At 33.3% G+C, this 24018-nt stretch overlaps 2 protein-coding genes across 2 annotated transcripts; both read left to right on the forward strand.

The window, feature by feature from the left end:
- The first annotated feature begins 126 nt into the window (after positions 1-126).
- Positions 127-10023, forward strand: LOC134682139 (glycosyltransferase 1 domain-containing protein 1-like). The gene is made up of 12 exons (XM_063541718.1): positions 127-258; positions 851-931; positions 2109-2257; positions 3019-3124; positions 3908-3959; positions 4579-4618; positions 6029-6178; positions 6454-6503; positions 7451-7494; positions 7965-8085; positions 8874-8972; positions 9809-10023. Exons 2-12 carry the CDS (start codon positions 864-866, stop codon positions 9956-9958), a joined length of 1029 nt encoding a protein of 342 aa, XP_063397788.1. The 5' UTR covers positions 127-258; positions 851-863; the 3' UTR covers positions 9959-10023.
- Positions 10024-13701: 3678 nt separating this feature from the next.
- On the forward strand, positions 13702-22570 carry LOC134681420 (U8 snoRNA-decapping enzyme-like). Its single transcript, XM_063541042.1, has 4 exons — positions 13702-13766; positions 15767-15975; positions 16985-17251; positions 18663-22570. The coding sequence occupies exons 2-4, from the start codon at positions 15772-15774 to the stop codon at positions 18888-18890; spliced, it is 699 nt and encodes a 232-aa protein (XP_063397112.1). The 5' UTR covers positions 13702-13766; positions 15767-15771; the 3' UTR covers positions 18891-22570.
- Positions 22571-24018: the final 1448 nt, after the last annotated feature.

Consider the following 24018-nt stretch of genomic DNA (forward strand, 5'->3'; position numbering starts at 1 on the left):
ATGCTATTTTTCGACTCGTTTAAATCAATACCCTTTCGTATCAAGTAACTGTCGAGTTCCGGAACCCTAACAGAAAATGTCCGTCTTTTAACAAGATATTATATGTAGTGGGCGTTTCCGGTTACTTTCACTTTCACTTTCAATGTTTACAGCAACAATTTAGGTCTCTATCATTGTCTATCTATCTCGTATAACCCAGTATCTATTATATTTCATTAGCGAAATGTAAAATACAGAATGGATGGATACTTGTGACTGGTAAGAATATAATGAAGCATATCAATTAGGGCAACTAATTACTTATGGGTTTCTGTCGTTCACTCATATTCATTGCCAGACGAGATCTATGTTATCTCTCCCGGCTTGACCTGTTAACCTATTGACATAATATCTCAAATCCACAGATGTTCATTTTGATATTATTATAATTATTACAAGGTATAACTGATATAAATCATATTTTATATGTATATTTTTATATAGCGGTTGTCTTGAAGCATTTGAATCATCGATCTACACTGTCATTGAATATATAACATATTGCATGTATACGTGTATTTAAATATTGAACAAGCCTCAGTTGAAAGAAAAATAAATATGTTTGTTATTGGGATGGATAAAAGAAAGAGCTTTACAAAATCAATGTGTGATGCTAAAAGACCAACTTCAACCAAGGAAATGTATGTGCCATCGTTACCTCGCGGTTGTGATGGTACTCGATCACTATATGTCACTTTTAAACGACTTAGATTTTTGCATGTCATTTTGCTGCTCTTTTTGTTTTTATTAGTTATCACCTTCATTTGTTCAAAAAATAGAAATATATTTGCATTAAACTTATTTCTTGTAGATTCCAGGTCAAAATGAATATACTGTTAATATCACATCTCCAGAAAGGGAGTGGAAACCTGCATACAATTGAAAGAATAAGGTATTATGGATTGAAAGGTTACACAGGCATGATATGGGAAAGATTGGTTAATGAAAACATGTAGAGTTTCCAATTTCAAATATATAATAAAACGTATGAAAAAGAAGTTTTAATTGCTACAGATACAGGATGTGTAAAATCAATAGACTAAAAGATAATACATGTAAAATCTTCTTTCGTTATGAGAATTGAAAGAATAATATCAAAATAAAGATATATATTAAAGAATTAAGAAAGATTTTATTATGTGCTTTCAGACATGTCAGAATGAAACAAAAACATAAATCAATTAATAAATAATGTAATAAACAGTGGTGTCTGATGCATACTTTATGTACTTATTTCGTTTTGTTAGCTTTTAGAGTGTGGGATTGAGAATGAATAAAAACGGTGAATTTGTCATTGAGACATCAATCCGAACAAAGAGAAGAAACTAGCCCGAGGCCGCCAATTAATTATTAAATTAAATGCAACGAGTAGGTCCCGCCGCTAGAAAGGGGGCTACAGCTGGTTGGGCGTATGACATTTGCGCCGATTTTGAAATTTTTCATTCTTTCATTTGCGCCGATTTCATTTTTCATTTGCGCCGATTTTATATTTTTTCCTATTTGGATTTACAGGTAAGTCACAGGTAAGTTCATACTTTTGCATTGGCTGAGCACAGAGTATAAAGGCAAATCAAGTGACATTGCAATATGTAAATGGCTATCCCAATGTTTCGGGTTACCATTCCTTTCCCTAAATGAAATCGATGACTGCTTCACGTTTGACATTGTTTGACCCTCCGCTCCTTCTAATGACAAATGTCATACATTCTGAGACAACGTACAAGTACGCATAATGGTCAATCAAATCGTGATGGCGTCTATAAAATAACGAAGGGACGAATTCAACTTCACCATTTGGAACTCTTCATATATAGCTTCCTTGGGAGTTTATGCGAACTCTGTAAATGCCACCACCAGTACGTATGTTAGACAAAGAAAAGAAGGCATTCGTTATCGACCATTGCGCCAAATATAGAAGAGACGAAATCATAAGAAAGGAATATATTAGATATGTTGCCTATACATACTCGGCAAGAACAGATTTATGATTTGAATGTATTCTGTTTTTATAGATTTGAATGCTGTACATATATTTTTAATAACTTACAATAACTTCTGTATTGTTGTAGAACGTATTTGTCAGATGTTGACTATAAATGCATTCTGACTTCACCAGACGAATTCAACGACGAAGACGAACTTACGAGCTACGTTACAGAAAACAGCATTAAATTAATCATCGGGCTTCATGCGTTTCGAGCTGGCAAATTGCTTCAAGGTGATTATATTGTTTTAAGTTGTTACAGTACACAATACATCTGCTTTCCTCTTTGTCTCTTGTCGCGTTAAAGTGTAAAAGGGGGTAAAAGTGAACGGGATCCAGTGGCGGATCCAGAACTGTTCATAAGGGGGGCCCGCTGACTGACCTAAGGGGGGCCCACTCCAGTCATGCTTCAGTGATTCCCTATATAAGCAACCAAATTTTTCCCACGAAATGGGGGCCCCAGGCCCCCTAGTCCCCCTGGATCCCCTATGGGATCAAACGCAAACATATGTCCCAAAAATGGTAAAGAAATTCGGATGAAATAAATACTGAATTTTCTATATTTGGTATGTCGTCATTGTTGTTATTGTACGCCGGTTCTCTGAATCAAGGGTGTATAAAGATGGATGGACGTCCATTCATAAGATTTCCATTGGATAGCAATACCTCTTTATGAGTTTCTGCAATTATTGACAGTAAAGATAGTGCAAGGCTTTGTAGTGTTTGAACCCGTTTGACACACTTAGATGAACTTTCATACTGATTTGTTCTCATTCAGAAAATACATGATACGTTAACTGTGTCAGTATGTGATGTTAAGCAAACAACAATCAATCTAAACTTGCCATGTTGACTAAAAAATAATGCTTTTCTTATATAATTTTTTGACAATAAGCAAGTATCGAATTGGTACCTCCAACATTAAAAATTTCCCTACTATTTACGGTATACTAGTAGTTGAGAATTTGATATTAACTATTTTACTCTTTGTTTAGATGCCAAAATGAATTACATATTGATAATTGGTGGAACCGATGTCAATGAAGATTACAGAAATCAAGACAAAATGAATGTCATGACACAATCAGTTTTATCTTCCAGGTTTGTGCAACTTAATTGAAGGAACACTTGTCTCCTCTTTTTTTATTGTGTAAATGATCGTGAACAGTTTGCACGATAGAAAAATGTGGAAGGTTTTGAAAAACGTTATCGAAACCCGATTTTAATAGTAAAAAAAACCCCAAAAAAACAAAAAAACAAGGTTTATGTATTAATTGTAAATGAGCTTTAATGTAGTTTTCAATAATTGCAAGTACTTTAAGTTTGGTATACTTCGTGTCAGTTTTTTAAGAACTCTCTACGACAGAACCGGCAAGATAGCGAACAGTGCGCATGTTTATCTGACAGACCTGTTTCACGTCCCTCCATCTGTCTATCCACCCAGGTGTATTTATAAATTCTCAAATTTTGGTATGATGTAAAGCTACGTCCAATTAGGGTTGTGATCGAAATTGTGAAGACCTGTGAAGTTCACTGATCATGCATGGAAATATGAAATCATGATTTTTATATTTTCGGTTGTTTGCAGTTCAAATCATGCATATCAAACATTTCCGAGACTTCTAACATTGAAACTAAAAAACGTAAATAAATTGACAATGAAGCCATTTTTTTTTCTATTCAGAGCATATAAAAGATAACCACTTGATGTTAAAAATTAAATAGTATGTGTGATAAGAGTTCTGTGCATAACTGTTTTTAACTTCTCTGTAACCTTTGAACTTGCATTGTTTTATGAGAATAAACTATTTAGCTATCATAACATTCGGTCATGATAAAAAATAGTGTATTTGTTTATTAAGTTATTTCCTTCTTATTTTCCAGGAATATCATAGTGTTCAGCGACGGTCTTCGGCGGAAAGTGAAGGAGCTCTGGGTAATATTAATGTTATAATAAAACTCCATTATTTAATTAATGTTTATAATAAAACTCCATTATTTAATTAATGTTTATAATAAAACTCCATTATTTAAAAATAAGAAGATGTGGTATGATTTCCAATGAGACCACTCTACTAGAGACATAGAAATTTAAACAACTATGTGTTACCGTGCGGCCTTTAAACATGGGCAAAACCCATACCGCATAGTCGGCTGTATACATGTAAGGGCCAGGAATGACAAATGTAAAATAATACAAACGAGAAAACAAGCAGCCTAATTCCTGAACAAAACAATGAACGAAAATCAAATATGTTACTCGGCTTCATAATACAAGTTTCAATAGTTTTATTAGTTTAATATGTAATTCTAATCTGATAGCATTTTTTTAAAACTTTTTTTCACTTTGAAATAAAACATTTGTATGCCAAAATTTGACACACATGTTTATTACATAATTTAAAGTCAGTTTTGATATACTACGTGGTTTTGTTTTTATTTAAAATTTAGACCTCAAAAATGCTGAAGTCGGAAATAAAGTCGGACCAAAAAAGATAAAGTATTGTCTATCATAAATGTTTTAATCAAACAAAAGGTTTTTTTTGTTTTTGTAGCCGGTAATACCACAAGACAAGATAATTGAAATTAAACAAGGTAAGGTCAAAGTCGAAAGAAAAATCCAGTACATATACAAGAAATTATCAATCAGGTTCATGAAATTATAAGCAAAGAAAAGATAAAAACTAAATTCTGTATGATGGTATAGTATCAGGGATAAATCAAGAATTACTTAAGTCCAGTGAACAATCGAAGAATGCTTCAGTACTAGAATAACACGACGGGTCGGTTTTCATAATGAATTTTTAGAGGCGGATTTTTAGAGTGTTTTTCAGGGGGCCCGGATCCCGACCCCCCTTTCTTTTGTTGAAAAAAATGATTATATAAGGAATCACTGAAGCAGAACGGGAGCGCCCGCGCACGCCCCCTCCCATCCCAACTTTAAGGCTGTCAGTGGGCCCCCCATATGAAAATTTCTGGATCTGCCACTGACGTTTACAATGTTACCATCAGCAAGAAGACATGTGCTTGTCCAGACCGTTACATGTATACCCCAGTACATGTATACCCCAGCCATCGCATGATAATAATTTATATTGAAAATGTAGCAAATAATTTAAATTCAATTTTGTAAAGTCTTTTTTTCGACCCGACCGGGGGTCGATCCAATTACCTCCTACAAAGAGACCACCAACGATATCCAACTTGTAGAATACATGTTAACAAACTATACCTTATTTTTGTTTGTGACAATTATGTGACAGTTATGGGTTATCAATTCCCAACTTTTTGTCATTTATGTATCATCTCATGAAAGCCGATGTTGGTAAAGACTGTCACCTCGTTAATATATAATATATAAGATAATTTAAAACAACACTGAAGGATATTCTATGATTTCTTTACTTTCGTTTATGGTTATGAACTGAGAGCAGAACGCAAATATCTGCTTTTCATAGAGAGTTTGATAAAATTTGAAATTGAACTAAGTTCTTCTTTTATTTATGTAGATACCCTTCTTTCTTTATTTATATGCATTGAATTCGAACTAGCGTTCAGTAACTGAGTACCCTACATATGAGTGGTACTTTAAGTTTCAAATAGTAGTTTGTGCTTTGCGCCAGCCTGATGAGTCGCACCATTTCCAGCTGATTGTTTTACAATTTCTTCAGATATTGTACATGTACTGATACACATTTGTTTAAAGGTTTAACACTGCCAGATTTTGTATGTGCCTGTCCCAAATAAGGGGCTTGTAATTCAATGGTATCCGTTTGTTGGTGTCTTTTGTGGTCTTTTATGGTAGAACTTCTAACACAAAATAAACTAACAAAATATCATAAGACAGCCACAAACGAATGAACAGTTCAGTTGGTTGGTTATACTTTTGTGGATAGCTCTGTTATTGCAAATTGGCAGTCATGACTACTACATCTTCTTATGTTGGTATACACTTATGTATGTCTATTTTTATTTTATAAGTTACGCACATAACATGTATTTTAGGAGTACAAACATGTCCGTCCACGTTTTCACTGACTGACTACATACAAGAGCACCACTCGGACGTTTATACAACTGACATGGCAATATGTTTATGTGTGGGCAGTATTAGACCTGTAAAGAATCCTTTGTATCTAGTCCAAGAATTTTCAGGTAAGTTTTTTTCAAATTGCATTTTGGACATAAATTCAAGTTTCATTCGAAATGTAATATGCCATTACGGGAGTATATTAAAGCCGTATAATATCATGTAAAACGCTTTAAAAGATTAAGAATGTAGTGACCATGTTTTTCTATGACTAAGAGGCAGCATAATTTTACATTTAAATTGAATTTCACTAAAAATAATTTTGATAGAGTTTGCTAACTATATAAGCGTTTTGTAATTATTAATAATGGTCATGGACTGTACTTCTTTTCTTTTGTAGAATTGCACCAGAGACGACAAAATATTGTTTATGTTATCTGTGGACCAGTGGTAAGATTGTGTTAAGTACTTTAACTTTATATGTTTTTATTACACTGATCAAGAGCAAGCTAACATTAAACCCTGCATATTTATAAGACAAATGAAAAGACAGTGACCAGACAATATTCCATTATGTACTAGAAGTCAGTTGTATATTATAAGGAATAATTACTAGTACTAGAAATTGGACTGTATGAAATATTTGTGTCATAGCTGATACGCTTCACTTGTTGTATCCACAATTGCGTTGTCTTTCCTTCGATGGTCAGTGATATCACAATAAGTGAAAAATTTGCCCATGAGCCACACGACGGGTAACACTAGAGAAACAAAAGCTGGTTACACATGATCCACCACTCTCACAGTTTTGGTTGATTTTGTGCTGCTCAATATTTCGTTTTATCTGTAGTACTTTGACTTGTTTGCCTTTTCATTTACCTTTTACCATGTTAATGTTTATTTTTCTTCGGCTAATGGTTTTCATTTGCCCCTTCATATCTTCTCTCTTTTGTATTATGGCAAAATGTATCGACTTTTCAAATACACCAAACTTTTTTCAACATGAGTTCTTGAACTGGATACGATTTTTTTTAAAATTTTCGATATATCTTTAAATTCAGTTGATTTTATACCGAGATCGAACCATTGGGTTCTAAAGATATTGAATGATTTACTACCATGAAGGGAGGATCGTATTAGTTCATTAATCTTTTAGGAGCATGCGATACGTGTTTGGTGAAATCCGGATTGCTACATAGCGCCCAAATAGGCAAGTGTCTATTCTAATGGCTTAACAGGGTGGTTTCTTGTATGTTTTGGTCGATTTTCATACTTTCGTACACAAATGAACATTGGTAAAATCTAAAATTTAACAGCAGTTGCGTCATATTGTTGTCAAATGCCATTATGACATCTTTACAGCAAGACATCTGATATTTACCTTTTAATCTAACCAGGTTGATGAAGAATATGGCAAATTGTTCAGAACGAAAATCGACAGGTAATTACATTTATATTAATTATCATATGATTGGAAAGAAAGGATTTTATATATCATTTCATGGCTCATACTTGCAATATCGATTTAAAACGAAAGAAAAACCGCTATTAAGTTATTCGCAGTAACGTCCCAATGAAACATTCAATCTCAAGGCCGTATCTATTGTTAATAATAGCCAAGTATATATAATCAACACTTTTCAAGTACCATATCTTGTAATTTTTAAACGCACTAGGACGTAATTTCATTTGCATCTGGAACTTGATATTCTTTGCTGATCTTTGCTTTATACAAGAAACGGACACACCTTCCTTGATCTTGTTCCCACTGAAGACGTACGTTTCGACACCATTCATAGATGCACAGAACCATTCACCCAGTAGTAACAATATTATAGTGTATCTGTAAATTCAGAATTACTAAACAGACATATTAATAATCATCATATTTACTACGTCATTTTGTTATAGTCTTTCAGGAGTTATATTTATACCAGGATTATCTCTGACAGATGCTCACGCTGCAATTCAACAAAGTTTTGCGTATATAAACTGCTCAAACAGCGAAGGAATGGCTCTGGCGATTTTGGAAGTAAGTGTGGGAAATAAATTATCTGCTTGGACATTTTTGTTTCCTCCTAAAGCTAACTTCCTGATAGTTCCAGCTCCAAGTACGTACCCACTATTGTATATATTATTATGGATTTTGGTCTGCATGGAATCAACCGCAGTCGGCAATCATCGAGTTCAGCCACTACTCTCTGTCTTTAAGAACGGAACTGACCGTGTTTTGACGAGCAAAATCAACCAGAAATAGTTAATAGGAAAATGTTATGATTTTATCCTCGGTCATTTAATCAAATTTTAAATCATTTTCCATACAAACAACGGCGGAATAAACAAAATGTCTATGAACTCACAATGAATAATATAGGTTGACAAACCAGAGTTACAAGGTTGGCAAACTAGAGGTACAAAATCGCACGTCTGCTTATAGTTTCCTAATAATTTTCACTTTGCCTTTACCGCCTTAATTCACGAACAGGTGCAGTGAACATTATACACATTGTAAATTTTTCAGTGTACCACTTTTTCTTCATTTAATACTTTAAACAGGCAAGCGATTCTGGTTAATATATAGTTGGTAGAGTTACAGAAAATAGTTCGTTTAAAATGTCCTGTTTATGGTATTTGTTTTGGATTTTTACAAAACTGATAGCGCGTGTTTCTACAAACCAAACGAATATCTCGACAATATCTTGACCTACAATGTATGATGCTTATTACTCTTACTTGATTCTTGAGCACTGGATATTTGTCCTTAAAAGATCTATACAAAATTACTTACACTATAAATGTATTTCAATTTGTTATTATTAGGCGATGATGTTGGAAGTACCTGTAATTGTACGTAACATTGATGGCAACAAAGATATTGTAGAACACGGTGTTAATGGTTTTGTATTCTCTAATCCAAAGGTATTTATATAGTAGTCTCTAATCCGAAGGCATTTACATTGTAGTCTCCAATCCAAAGGCATGACTTTGTATTGTTTAATGATACTTTAGTATATTTGTTTGTGATGAATAATTTTTTGCTGTTGAAGTAATAGTTTTATGACCAGTTATGTTTAGTTTCACTTAACACAAAATTATCACGAAAAAAAGTGCATTACATTAAAAAAAAAAAAAAGGTAAATTTACAAAACTGTCCCGTTGGTGAATTTAGAAAATGTTTAGAATCGATGCACGATTCCAACACCCTCAGGCACGTTTGGTTATGACGTGATGTGATATTCGTTATTTAATTTAATAGTTCCATTACTATATTATAGTTGACCTGTTTCATACTATTCTGGTGGTCAAAATGTTCGGGTTTTATTGTCTTGATGAAGTTCCATCTTGAGAGGGAATTTTTCACAGTCGCACCAAAATTATACATAGTGTTCTTATATCTAAAGACATATCGCATTTCAAAGGCATTTTAATATGAATCAAAGTTTTCGGATTGTGATGGGGGAAAAAATGTTGACTATATGCAGCGGTTTTTTTAACATGGTAATAGTTATATAAATTATACAAAAAAGAAGATGTGGTACGATTGGCAATGATACAACTCTCCACAAGTGACCAAATTGTACAGAAATTATGCATGCTACATGTGAACAAGAGTAGAGATGACGTACTGCAAAAAATGTCCTACATATCAAGAACTAAAACACATTTGAACAAAACGAAATATATACAAATCTAAGAATTGTATAAAAACGGTACTGACATTTTCCCAAAATGAATATATTATTTTATTTTTTTAGCAATGTATAGAATATGTGGAAGAGTTATTACTGGATAGTAACTTACGAGACAACACAGTGCGAAGTGCCAGTGAGTATGTACGACGAGAACATGGTGTTGATACTGAAAGACTGGAGTATTGTGATGTAGTCAAGTCTTGCCTGGAATAACAGATACAGATTAAGAACAGTATTAATCAGCTTTACCAGATTTCGTTTAGACTTTTTCAATTTAATCCACCGCTGTTGTTTTTTAAGTATTCGTCAACAGAATTTGTCTTTTTAATTTTTAATTCCTCTTTTTTGTTTGTTTTACCTTCAATTGCATTTCTTTTTTGTATTTTTTTTTGCATTTCTAGTCTCGATCATGATGACATTATACTAATAACATTGAAAATGATTTGATCTATGTCATATACATGTCTCTGTACCATTGTACTTTGGTTTACGAGAATAAAAAGATATATACAAGCTTCTTAAAAGGGGTTTACAAAATAGAGAATAAAAGGCAAGAAAATGAGAATAACGACAAAAGAAAGAAATAATTGGCCAAAGAAATAAAGAATAAAGCAAATTATGCCAAGCAATGAAAAAAAGAGAATAATAATAAAAAAACGCTGAAAGAAGGAATACCGAATTCAGACCCTCAAATAGGATATATTATTTACTTTTCAGGAGTTGAATTAAAAGTACTAATGAAAATGTAATGCTGGCATTACAAGTGACGGAGGTCTACTTAGGTGGTCGATTGAATGTTATTTATCTCATTATATAATAAAATATGAATGTTTTTAAAAAGGTTTCTTCAAGACAAACATGTTGCCTCTCAAATCTATTTTAAGCATGCATTTTTAAAGAGGGGTCAATTTTTTTTAACATATAAGATAGGTGGTGTGGCCTTTCTTATTAACGAAACAAATAACTGCAAGAGACCAAAGGCCATTGATGGTTAATGTAAGCAGCTGTATATTATCTCTGTAATGTTAATTTCTCAATCAAATTACAGATATTATTTATAATTTTTACAGCATGTATTAGGGCAAAATATTGTGATATTGATATTTTTATATTTTTTATTATTTGTTATCATGTCTCATTAAATATTAAATAAAAAGAAACATTTTTATGTAATTTTATTTTTGATTTAGTTCTTTAAATGACCTTATTTTAACCAAACGAATACAAGGAGATATTGGGAAAAAAAGAGTCCCCCACAAAAAAAGAGTCCCCACAAAAAAGAAAAGAGACAAAGAATACATCAATGAGGAAGCATAAGGAAGACCATAATAATCGACAAACACCAAGAAATGAATGAAAGGAGAATAGGGGTAACGACAAACTGACTGCAACCCAACATCCCAACGTAATAAAGCCCCACACAGTTTTCATCAGAGATCTATAAAATACCGTCTTGAAAATCATTTTAATTTCAACAATAGACAAGTGTTAGTGAAGTGTTCAAGGTTGAATTCACCCCGAAATTGTAATCTTAATTTGACGATTTCTTGAATGTGTGGTAGTATGATTGTAAAGCATACTGTTCGCCGACCCGATTTGATTTTTCACTTATGATGTGTAATTGCGCTTCGGTATTATCTTTTTTCTTCTGGGCTCTCTAGTGCTAAATCCTGTCTTCGATACATGCAATTAAGGGAGAGGTAGTGGGTCCAATTTAAAATTTTCTTTTCTGGAGCAATACCTCTATACATTTATACAGGAACATAATATATTAGATATACTGTTCCCAGATTTATAACACATGCTATTTCTTTGTGAAATGTGAGATAATAATTATGTCCTTTCAAATTAAATTAAGGATTTTTAATTTTTTGGAATACAAATCAAACAATAATAGCGATCAGACGGTTGTATCAAATTTAATGACCCGACGCACATTTCGACTATCAAATGTATACTTACCAAAAAAAATTACAGCTGGCTGGTAAATCCAAATAGGGCAAAAGTAAAGAAAACACATACTCTATTCAATAGATAAATTCACATCCCCCCAGGTTCCTTGAATTGTTAGATAATAAAACAATTCGAAAGGAGATCTTAAATCCAACGACAGTACAGACAGGTGGAGGTCTGGATGTTGTTTATAGAATAGAAAATCATGAATGGGCAAAAAGTACAGAATAATGGGCACAAAAATAAATACTAGAAAAATTAGAAAAAAAATAAGAATACGGACGAATGACCACCTCATTCACGACAGATCTTCCTGAAATTTGTAATAATTTTGAGGTTGAACTACTGGTATTATAGCGGTATAGCTAGCACTGCAAACTTACCGAAAAATAAGCCTTGTGACAAAAATGTGTAGCAAACTAGCAGCAAGCATTGCCGCATGTTTGCAGCAAACATTTGGTGCAAATTTTCCGCAACCATTTTACCACGCAAATGAACATTTAAGTCCTAAGTCAGGAATCTGATGTACAGTAGTTGTCGTTTGTTTATGTAATATATACGTGTTTCTCGTTTCTCGTTTTGTTTATATAGATTAGACCGTTGGTTTTCCCGTTTGAATGGTTTTACACTAGTAATTTTGGGGCCCTTTATAGCTTGTTGTTCGGTGTGAGCCAAGGCTCCGTGTTGAAGGCCGTACTTTAACCTATAATGGTTTAATTTTTAAATTGTTATTTGGATGGAGAGTTGTCTCATTGGCACTCACACCACATCTTCCTATATCTATTTAATGTTTTTTGGCATACTTTTCGTTTGTCCGGGGTGCAAATCTGCAGCAACACAACAGTTCTATAAGCACTACTCGGGTATAATGGTGATTTATTTGAAATGGTGTTGTGCTTTATTTTTGTGCAACACAGACAACAGGCAAACATGATTATAATGAGTACTTCGAGGGGGTTCGGTTGGTTAAGTGTCCACTAGGCCAGCTGCACTAGACTTCAGTTGATCTGGAGATCAATCTGAATCAGAAATCTTTTTGGGTTGTCTGTTCTCACAGAGCAGCCCCAGTATGTTTCTTTCTCCGACACAAGAACGGACTTCCAGTTGTCCTTACACTCCTTATAAGGAAGGTTATGTATTGTCCTTGGTTGGTAGCTTGTACATACATGCAGTAGACCCAAACCTTTACCTCTCACTACAGCCAGTCAAAAACACCAGATTCCGATGATCAATTCACTACAATATCAAACTTTCAGCACCAGAACAGATTACTTTAAGTACAGCTTTTTTCCATACACAGTTGTACTCTGGAATTCACAACCACAAAACATCATTAGTGCAAACTCTATGGATCAGTTTAAAATACTGATCCAAAGTCAGTATATTTAGTCATCCACCCTGTTTGTACATATATGTAAATGAGTTATTTTTATATTTTTTTTTTATTTTTGCACAAATTTAATTTTTGACTAATGCACTCATTAGATTATTACTTTTTATTAAGTGTCTGTTTACGATGCGCCGACGTATAGTCATGAATGTAGTGATGGATCGTCGTACGATGTAGATGTCACTGAGATGTAGATATCGTTGCGGGGGACAAATCTTAGTCAACTCTTACAACGTTATCAAAGTTTCCTATGTTGACAGACGACAAACATAAAAGTATTATTGTTAACAATTCCCTTATTATCTAATTTTCTGATGACAATATGCCAGTCTGAACAAATATTACTTCAATACGAAAGCATTTCAATAATTTATTTTCATGGACTTAAAATTAACCCAGAAATCTAGAAAGCCTCGGATTACAAAATCCTTTTAGGGGTCTGTAAGTCAGTCATTTTAGTATCTTTTTTTTAAATTTTCGATCCTCAGCGTTTCGTATTAGGATATGAGTTTGTTGGTAAATAGCTTGTTTCCCTTCTACATTATTGGTGGTGTGCCTGGTAGAGGCGAATGAAAAAGATTAGATAACAGGTTAAAATTAATGCTAATTTTTACATTTCGCTCCCCTTTTCAAACTCATCCCTTTGATTGACACGGATACAATCACAACAAATACAAAGTACATATAATTTGTGTTAAGTGTATCAATATGGCATTTAAAATTAATTATATACGCACAACTACAAAATGAAATTACTTCATCAGCATCTTGGCAGTGACGGGCTGGTACAAATGACCAAGTCAGACGTTTTGGCCTTAAAAAAAGTCACTGCCGGTACTGCCACTTAGGACAGGTCGTTTCGTCCATACTACCAGTTCGGCCCTAATACTTAATGAACCTGGGTCAATCATGATTTCTACCGCGTCGGTGGTCTATTGGTCGCATGTTCGCCTCGAGTGCGGGAGGTCGTGAGTTTGAACATGGTCTGGGTCAAATAAAAACTTTAACATTGGTATTCGTCATGTTTGTGTTGCTTCTCAGCCAAGCACGCATTAACTGATTAAGGAATTAGAGCAAAAACTGATTGTCTAGGAGTCAGAGCCTCCAGATCTGTTGGATTCCTGCGAAGGAACCTCAGGAGTTGTCCTCAGGAAGTAAAAAGTCAAGCATATACGACTTTAGTAAGACCCGTCCTTGAGTACGCCAGCGCTGTCTGGGATCCCTACCAGCAACAACAAATTCAACAACTGGAAAACGTACAACGCCAGGCTGCTAGATTCGTAATGGGGGACTTTTTCTCAAGGGAACCAGGCTGTGTGACTAAAAGGACTCCGCAACTAGATTGGGAACCACTGGAACATAGGAGAGCCAGGAGCAGAGTCATCATGTTCTACAAGATAATAAACCATATTGTAGAAGTTCCTGTTCACCACCTGCTCTGCCATCATGATACCAGAACCTGTGGTTCCATATCAAATAACATCAGACAGATAAGGACCAGACTGGACTGCTCCAAATATTCGTTCATCCCAGCCACCATCATATCCTGGAACAACATACCTCCAGATATCCAAGCTTCCCCGTCTGTGGAACACTTTCGACACGCCATCCAAGATGTCAGCGTGTCAACACTACTCCACATCTAAATTACAGCACCGTTTTTAACTGTACATACAGATCTCTTTTAATTGTACATACTTGAAGGTTTTTAGCTGTTCACTCACGCTGGAGTATATTCACTCAAATATGAGTCCTCCCTTGACGGGAAGATAGATAGATAGATAGATAGAATAAGGTGTCTGGGTATGGTGACATGTCTTCCTGTGGACTGTTATCTTGTGAGGTAGCACTTTAAACATGTAAAATATCTGACTCAGTGAGTCGGTCCACAGGAGTTTGAAATCCTAGCAATAACGGTGTAAAAATATACCGTTATTGCTAGGATTTCAAACTCCTGTGGTTAGTCTAGTAAAAAGCAGGGTAAATATTCATATATCATTAACATGTTCTCGTCCTGAATATGCATATAAATTTGCCACTAGACGTGAAACAGTCATCCATCCATCAATCTTTCTTTCTTTTCTTCAAAATAAACTTTTTTTAAACATGTTAAAAGGCATGCATGAAATCACCAAACATTTAAAGCACTCTCACAACAACATGAACAAGGGTTTCTCAATTTTGGACACACATTATACAAAATCTTAATGGTGAAACTGTACTAAATGTATACAAAAAAATTTATGAAATAAAAGTAGGGAATGAATTATTTCACACAATATTATTATACGGCCATTGGTTTTATCATTTTAATAAAGTGAAGTCATAAGTCGTTGGTGCACGGATACACTGGCCTGCACCGCATATATGTACAATTATCAGCATTTTGTGTGTATTTTAGTCTACTGGTGCCATTTCATTAACCATGTTAAGCATCAAGGTTACCTCCGAAGATTGCAGATGATCATCAGCTGGTCATATAATCTGATATAAATTAATAAAGTGTCCCTCACAGTATAAATTTCAATTGTTAAGAAGTCCCTAGTGTGTTGCAATGTTTTTGTAGAGGCTTTTGAAAATAATGGCCAGATTGCAGTAGATTATGAAATGACATAATACAATTCATTGATTAATTTAAGGCTTGTTATAATTACTTGTTCTTTTTTACTTTTTGATAGATAGTATGACAGATATAGGCTGGGGCAACTTAGCCCAGTATGAACATTACGGACGAGTAGGTGATATAGAGGAGGACTTTGATATAATTTCTTATGAAGATTCAAAAGGAGAACCCTATTCATCATTCAAACATGCCTCTCATGCCATGTTATTTGCTAGGAATGACACTGTATTGTGGGATTTATACAAATCTAGAGCAGCTATAATGGTAATGTTAATATTAATTGTATATAAATAAGATGAGGTACAAAAAAATTAAAATTACAAAAATACCCAACACCAAGGATAATTCAAAATCGAAAGTCCCTAATCAAATGATAATATCAAAAGGTTAAACACATCAAACAAATGGACAACAACTGTCATATTCCTGACTTGATCAGGCATTTTCTTTTGAAGAAATTAGTGGATTAAACATGAATGCCAACAAGGCAACATATATTTATGACTCTCTTTAAAGATTTATGTCAAGCCTGCAAATTTTGTCAAAGAAAGCTTGACATAAGGATAGTGTCAGATCCCATGGTGGCGTCGTCAATAACTAACTTCTTGTTTTAAAGGAAAACAGCCATGACAACAAGCTTAAGGTTTAAGAATATGAATATCTAATGTAATTTAAGCATAGTGCACACGCTGAAATGTCCCGCCTTTTTCAATTCAATTTGAGGCAGTTATGCAATTTGTATGCCCTATCTAGGAAAGTAAAGGGGCATTATGTTTTCTGGTCTGTGGGTCCGTTCATTCGTCCGTCAGTCTGTTCGTTCGTTTGTTCGTCCGTCCTTCCATCCTTCTGTCTGTCCTGCTTCAGGTTAAAGTTTTTGGTCAAGGTAGTTTTTGATGAAGCTGAAGTCCAATCATCTTGAAACTTAGTACACATGTTCCTTATGATACGATCTTTCTAATTTTAAAGCAAAATTAGTCTTTTGACCCCAATTTCATGGTCCACTGAACATAGACAATAAAAGTGTGAGTTTCAGGTTAAAGTTTTTGGTCAAGGTAGTTTTTGATGATGTTGAAGTCCAATCAACTTGATACTTAGTACACATGTTCCCTATGATATTTAAATCTAAATTTAATGGCAAATTAGATTTTTTACCCAATTTGACGGTCCATTGAACATGGAAAATTATAGTGTGTGTACTTTGGACACATTCTTGTTAATATATACACTAAAGCATATAAATGTATCAAAATTTTTATTTAAATTCCATTTTTAGATGCAGATGAGATTTGATGGTTTACTTGGGTTTCCAGGTGGATTGGTGGATCCAGATGAAAATCCATTGGATGGAGTAAACAGGGAACTAGAGGAAGAAATTGGCCTTGACCTTTGTAAACACAAGCTCCAAGATAGTGATCAGGTGGTGTCATTTGTGAACAAAAGGAAAAACTTAGTTTTGCATTTTTATGGGAAAGAAGTAACTGTAAATGACTTTAGTGAGATTGAAATGAAAACTTTATCTGCACCTGATTATGGGAATGAGGTAAATATTAAGTGACCTTTGACTTTTTATGTTTGCATATTTATTTGTGTAAAAAATGTATACACAAATGTGGAATTATTTTTCTAATGTCACATTGATAGAAAAAGATGTGGTATGAGTACCAATGAATCAACTCTCCATTAAAGTCACAATTTGTAAATGTAAACCATTATAGGTCAAAGTACGGTCTTCAACACAGAGCCTTGCAGTGTTCACACCAGCATATATGTATAGATGTTTTTTTTTGTGTATTTTAAAATCACATTAGTGGTTAGGATTAGAATGCTAACAAGATGTCTAAAGGTATCACCAAATTGGTAAATTTTTAATAAATTAAAAATACTTAATTCCATCTTGGATGCTTTCAACAATACTCATAACCTGTTTGTACAAAATATTATCGTTCGTAATTTATACGCATTTGATTGGTTAAAAGAAATACCTATTCACTTCAGATAAATTTTGAAAAGTTATAATAGATATAGGAAGATGTGGTGTGAGTGCCAATGAGACAACTCTCCATCCAAATAACAATTTAAAAATTAAACCATTATAGGTTAAAGTACGGCCTTCAACACGGAGCCTTGGCTCACACCGAACAACAAGCTATAAAGGGCCCCAAAATTAGTAGTGTAAAACCATTAAAACGGGAAAACCAACGGTCTAATCTATATAAACAAAACGAGAAACGAGAAACACGTATATATTACATAAACAAACGACAACTACTGTACATCAGATTCCTGACTTAGGACAGGTGCAAACATTTGCAGCGGGATTAAAAGTTTTAATGGGCCCAAACCTTCTCCCTTTTTCTGAAACAATAGCATAACATCACAACATAGAAAAACATACGATAAAATATCAATTGGCAGACTTAACTCAATCAAAAAACGTATGATTACACAATGAACGAATAAATTTGATCTGCGATATCTGAATACAAATGCACAGTTTATTAAATATTAGAGACAAACATTCATGACCAAAAGGCTAACAAACAAATTCAAACACACTGAGAAATATTTAACCAATCAATGTTCACTTTAGAAAAAAAACCGGGTTTTTATAATCTTGAAGTTTATACAAATGTTGTAAGAATAAGTGAAAAATTGAAGATATTACAAATAATCAAAGCTGGTATACAGACAAGATCCATATAAATAAAAAATGACAAAAAAGCATTATAAACAGTATCAACAGGTCGAATTAACAAGAAAATACGATTTGAGAGTACTCGCAGTTACTGACAGATAGTTAAAAGCCAAAACCAATTAATAGTAAAAAATCATGCATCAGAGACTAAAATCGACTAAAACACATCACAGGGATTTAGTATTTTAACGTCATATGCAGGAATCATTGTAAACTTATTAAATATAACATGAAAACTTGAGAAATTATTTTACAGACATTAGGAATGATTCGTCCTCCCCTATATACAATGGGAGATGGGTACAGGGGACTTCCAGCATTTCTGTCCAATAGCTATGCAGGAAATTCCAGACAAGAGCTTTTGATTGGACTACAACATTTTAAAATTTTAGAACAAGACCAGATTGAAAAGGCAGTAGATGCTTGGAAAACATTCATGAAAACAAACAGACAAACATGTGGACTTACTAATACTGATAGTTGATGTTGTTAGTAAATTAGAGAATTATAACTTTTTATTGGGTTTTAAAAACTATTTCTGGACCAATGACAGTGCAATTTTTTAATCAAATTTGTGGGATACTTTTTCTCAATATCTCTTTGTTAAGTAACCATTGCAAGTAAAGGCAATGTAAGATGTGTATTTTATATTTTTTTGTGAGTTTTGATAATTAATTGTTATTTACTATATGGTTATTAGGACCAAAGAGAGACAATTTGAGAGAAATTTCAAATTATCTCCCTTCAATGATATATTTGGGTATATAGTATTGACTGACGAATTGTTATACTTATTTAATATGATGGATATATTGCTGGGTTTTGTAATTAATATGGAGGACAAAATTTCCCAATTGTACTTTTGGAAGAGTTTTATTATGATAAAATATTATTTATTCTTGCTGGTATATATATAAACTAATTTTCAGATGGTAATTCAAATAAGGGTGGGATGTCTGTCTACAATGTTAGTGTCTGATAATTTTGATATATATACACAAAGAAACTTTATTAAGGCTTCCTGAAATGTTATTATTACTTCCTGAAATGATATTATTGCTTCCTGAAATGCAGTGTGTTTTAATGTCCACTTCTTGTTAAAGTCATAAGAAACGAGTGACCGGTGAAAAATAATATTCTTCCAATTCTTGAACCAATGCATACAAACATCATAAACTTAGTCTTCTGAGCACGAATTTCTCATTTTTTTCGTGTAAATTTCGTATAATCGTCAATTTTTCTTCAATCAGCCAGTGTTGGTGTGAAAATATGGCAGGTAATTAAAGTTCGTGTTTTGAATCCGAAGTTTAACGATTGTCACCTGTTTGTCAACAATCGACATAAAATCAACAAAAAGCATGGAAAGTGAGCATGTGTTTAACATGTAAATTCAGATAATAGTTTATTTTAAGGACATTCATGCGTATTGTGATCACCGGATTTTTACGAGGTGGGTCACACTGAGGTCACTTTGCATACGGAAAATATGTCGGGGGAATTGCTTGCTAGAAGCAAGCAAATTAAAATAAAGTAAACTTCTTCTAAATATGAATAAATTAAAGAATTTTCTTCAGAAAAAAGTATATGTACACAAGTTTTATAATGAAAACTATCCATTGAGTTATAAATAACATATGCATTATTTTTTTTTGATTTGAGGTTTCTTATGACTTTAACTATATGAATGCCAAATTCTTTAATATTCTTACATGAAATGACCATGTTTGAAATGATAACTTTATTCTTTTTGGGAACATACAACTATGACTTTTAAGAATTTGATATTCAGCCTCCTAGGAGCTTAACTTACAGAGTAGTACATTTTTTTTTTATGACATCCAATTGCTCAGAAAAATTCTAATTACCAAATACATATAGGATATAGTGGGGTACCATAAGTACATTCTCTCACAGTCATTCTTGTTATTGTAGCAGTAATGTAGATAATTCTATGATTTTTTAGTCTGATAAAATATCTTTCCCTTAAAGAACTTTTTTATTATTTGTATATTAAGCTTCGTTTGTCATTATCACCAGCCCAGTAGTCAGCACTTCGGTGTTGACATGAATATCAATTATATGGTCATTTTTATAAATTTTCTGTTTCAAAACTTTGAATTTTTCGAAAATCTAAGGATTTCTTACCCCAGGAGTAGATTACCTTAGCCATATTTGGCACAACTTTTTGGAATTTTGGATCCTCAATGCTCTTCAACTTTGTTTTTATTTGGCTTTTTAACTATTTTGATCTGAGCGTCACTGATGAGTCTTATGTAGACGAAACGCGCGTCTGGCGTATAAAATTATAATCCTGGTACTTTTGATAACTATTAACATTACAAATAGTCCAATACATTTTTAAAGATTTTTTATTTGTGTATATCAGTATTTACAAATTTTTTTAAGCACAAAATCCATGTTATATTTATTATTCCAGAAAACATTGTTATTTTTTATGTAATACAGTTTAAAAATATATAACAGAAAACTTTGATAAACTCTATTTAATTGATTTTCATTCTGGAAGTTGTTACATTTTGTTTTAATTGTCATGCCTGCAACTTTTGTTGCAGAAAGCTCGACATAGGGATAGTGATGCGGCGGCGGTGTTAGCTCACTTCTTAAAAGGTTTATATTTTAGAAGATGAAAGACCTGGATGCTTCATACTTTGTTTCTAGATGCCTCATGTTACAAAGTTTCCGTCAGTCACATGTCCAATGTCCTTGACCTCATTTTCATGGTTCAGTGACCACTTGAAAAAAAAGTTCAGAATTTTTGTAATATTGAATTCTCTCTTATTATAAGTAATAGGATAACTATATTTGGTATGTGTGTATCTTGCGAGGTCCTCATGCCCGTCAGACAGTTTTCACTTGACCTCGACCTCATTTCATGGATCAGTGAACAAGGTTAAGTTTTGGTGGTCAAGTCCATATTTCAGATACTATAAGCAATAGCGCTAGGATATTTGGTGTATGGAAGGACTGTATGGTGTACATGTCCAACTGGCAGGTGGCACCTGACCTTGACCTCATTTTCATGGTTCAGTGGTTAAAGTTAAGTTTTTGTGTTTTGGTCTGTTTTCTCATACTTTATGCAATAGGTCTACTATATTTGTTGTATGGAATGATTGTAAGGTGTACATGTCTAGCGGGTAGATGTCATCTGACCTTGACCTCATTTTCATGGTTCAGCAGTCAAAAGTTAATTTTTGAAGTTTTGGTCTTTTTATCTAATATTATATGCCAAAAGTCAACTATATTTGGTGTACTGAAATATATTATGATCTTAATGTCAATCCCACAGGTTTTATTTGACCATGACCTCAATTTCACGGTTCATTGCACAGTGTTAAGTTTTTGTGTTTTGGTCTATTTTTCTTTAACTTTAAGTAATAGGTCAACTATATTTGTTGTATGGAAGCATTGTTAGCTGTACATGTCTGCCTGGCATGGTTCATCTGACCTTGACCTTATTTGCATGGTTTATTGGTCTTTCTTTAGCTATCTTGGTTAATGTTAAGTTTATGTGACAGTTGTAATAAAGCTTTATATTGAGAACTATCAACATAATATCAATGATTAGTAAAGAAGGCGAGACATTTCAGTGTGTGCACTCTTGTTCATGAATTATCCAGAAGACACCAACAAATCATTTGAATAATCACTGAATACTTATTTTTGACTTAAATAGAACAACTGTTATTAAATGATTGGCATTATTGTACTTGTCTAGCAGTAATGAGAATCAAAACTATGAAGTTAAATCAAATATAGTTATGTTTTTGAAGACTTATAGTCTGAAGTTTCTATCATGCAAAAGTTTAATTATTGGCATAGGTTTTGTTTTTGAATAAACTCATGAATTAAGATAACTATTTATTTATGTCAGCTGTTTAAGGTGGTACCCAACACCTTCACCAAAATTGATTTGGCTCGTTTAATTTTCATAAAATTTTGACAATGTATTGACTTTGACCCTTTGACAAAAATATCAAAATTTCAAAAAAGCTTAATAAAGCCTTCACAACGCAACGTTTAGCTGATTTTACAGAGTTATCTCCATGTAGTGTTAGGTACCACCTTAAATCTATTTTGAATTAGGGATATTGAAATACATATGTCAATTTAGCAAGAAGTATCCTGATATTAAATCAAAGTGATGGTTTTATTTCTGATTGTGACTTATGTTATCAAGACTTATTCTTGTTTAGGTTTAAAGACTTTACCATTGGAATATTTATGTTTCATAATTAATTTATTCATTGATTAATCTTCTTAAATGATATACATTAAAGAAAATAGGTTTATTGTTGTATATTTTTTTCATGACCAAGATGTAGTCAATAATAATATGTCACTCAAAATTAATGAACCTCAAAATCATCTTTCATTTTCATAGTTAATGGGTCAATTATTTTTTTAATTTAAAAAAAGAAGATGTGGTATGATTGCCAATCAGACAACTATCCACAAAAGACCAAAATGACACAAACAGTAACAACTATAGGTCACCAACAATGAGCAAAGCCCATACCGCATAGTCAGCTATAAAAGGCCCTGATAAGACAATGTAAAACAATTCAAACAAGAAAACTAACGGCCTTATTTATGTAAAAAAATTAACGAAAAACAAATATGTAACACATAAACAAACGACAACCACTGAATAACAGGCTCCTGACTTGGGACAGGCACATACATAAATAATGTGGCGGGGTTAAACATGTTAGCTGGATCTCAACCCTCCCCTAACCTTGGACAGTGGTATAACTGTACAACATAAGAACGAACTATAAAAATCAGTTGAAAAAGGCTTCACTCATAAGATAGACAAAAAATACAAGTGGACGTGGCCGGGTACTTATACATCCCGACACAAAAAGACACTATGAACAGATCTGAGAGTACTCGCAGTTATCTGACAGCTAGTTCAAAGCCATTAACAACTAATAAAAAAAAGCATGCCTCTAAGACTAAACACTCAATCCGTACACATCCAACATACAATGGATTTAGTGTAAAGACGTCATAAACAGCCAGATGTCCAATGTCCTTGACTTTATTTTCATGGTTCAGTGACTACTGAGAAAAAAGTTCAGATTTTTTGTAAAAATAAATTCTCTTTAATAAGTAATGGGATAACTATATTTGGTATGTGTGAACCATGCAAGGTCCTCATGGCTCGTCTGCCAGTTTTCACTTGTGCTTGACCTCAATGCATGGATCAGTGAATAATGTTCAGTTTTTGTGGTCAAGTCCATATCGCAGATACTATAAGCAATAGGTCTAGTATATTCGGTGTATGGAAGGACTATAAGATGTACATGTCCAACTGGCAGGTGTCATCTGACCTTGACCTCAATTTCATGGTTCAGTGGTTATAGTTTTTGTGTTTTGGTCTGTTTTTCTTATACTATGTGCAATAGGTCAACTATATTTGTTGTATGGAATAATTGTGAGCTGTATATGCCTGCCTAGCATGGTTCATCTGACCATGACCTAATTTTCATGGTTCATTGGTCAATGTTTACTTTTCTTGGTTAAGTGTGTGACAGTTATTATAAAGCTTTATATTTAGGACTATCAGTATAATATCAATAATTAGTAAA

Source organism: Mytilus trossulus, chromosome 8, assembly GCF_036588685.1.
Source record: "Mytilus trossulus isolate FHL-02 chromosome 8, PNRI_Mtr1.1.1.hap1, whole genome shotgun sequence".
In the NCBI taxonomy this organism is placed as follows: Eukaryota; Metazoa; Mollusca; class Bivalvia; order Mytilida; family Mytilidae; genus Mytilus; species Mytilus trossulus.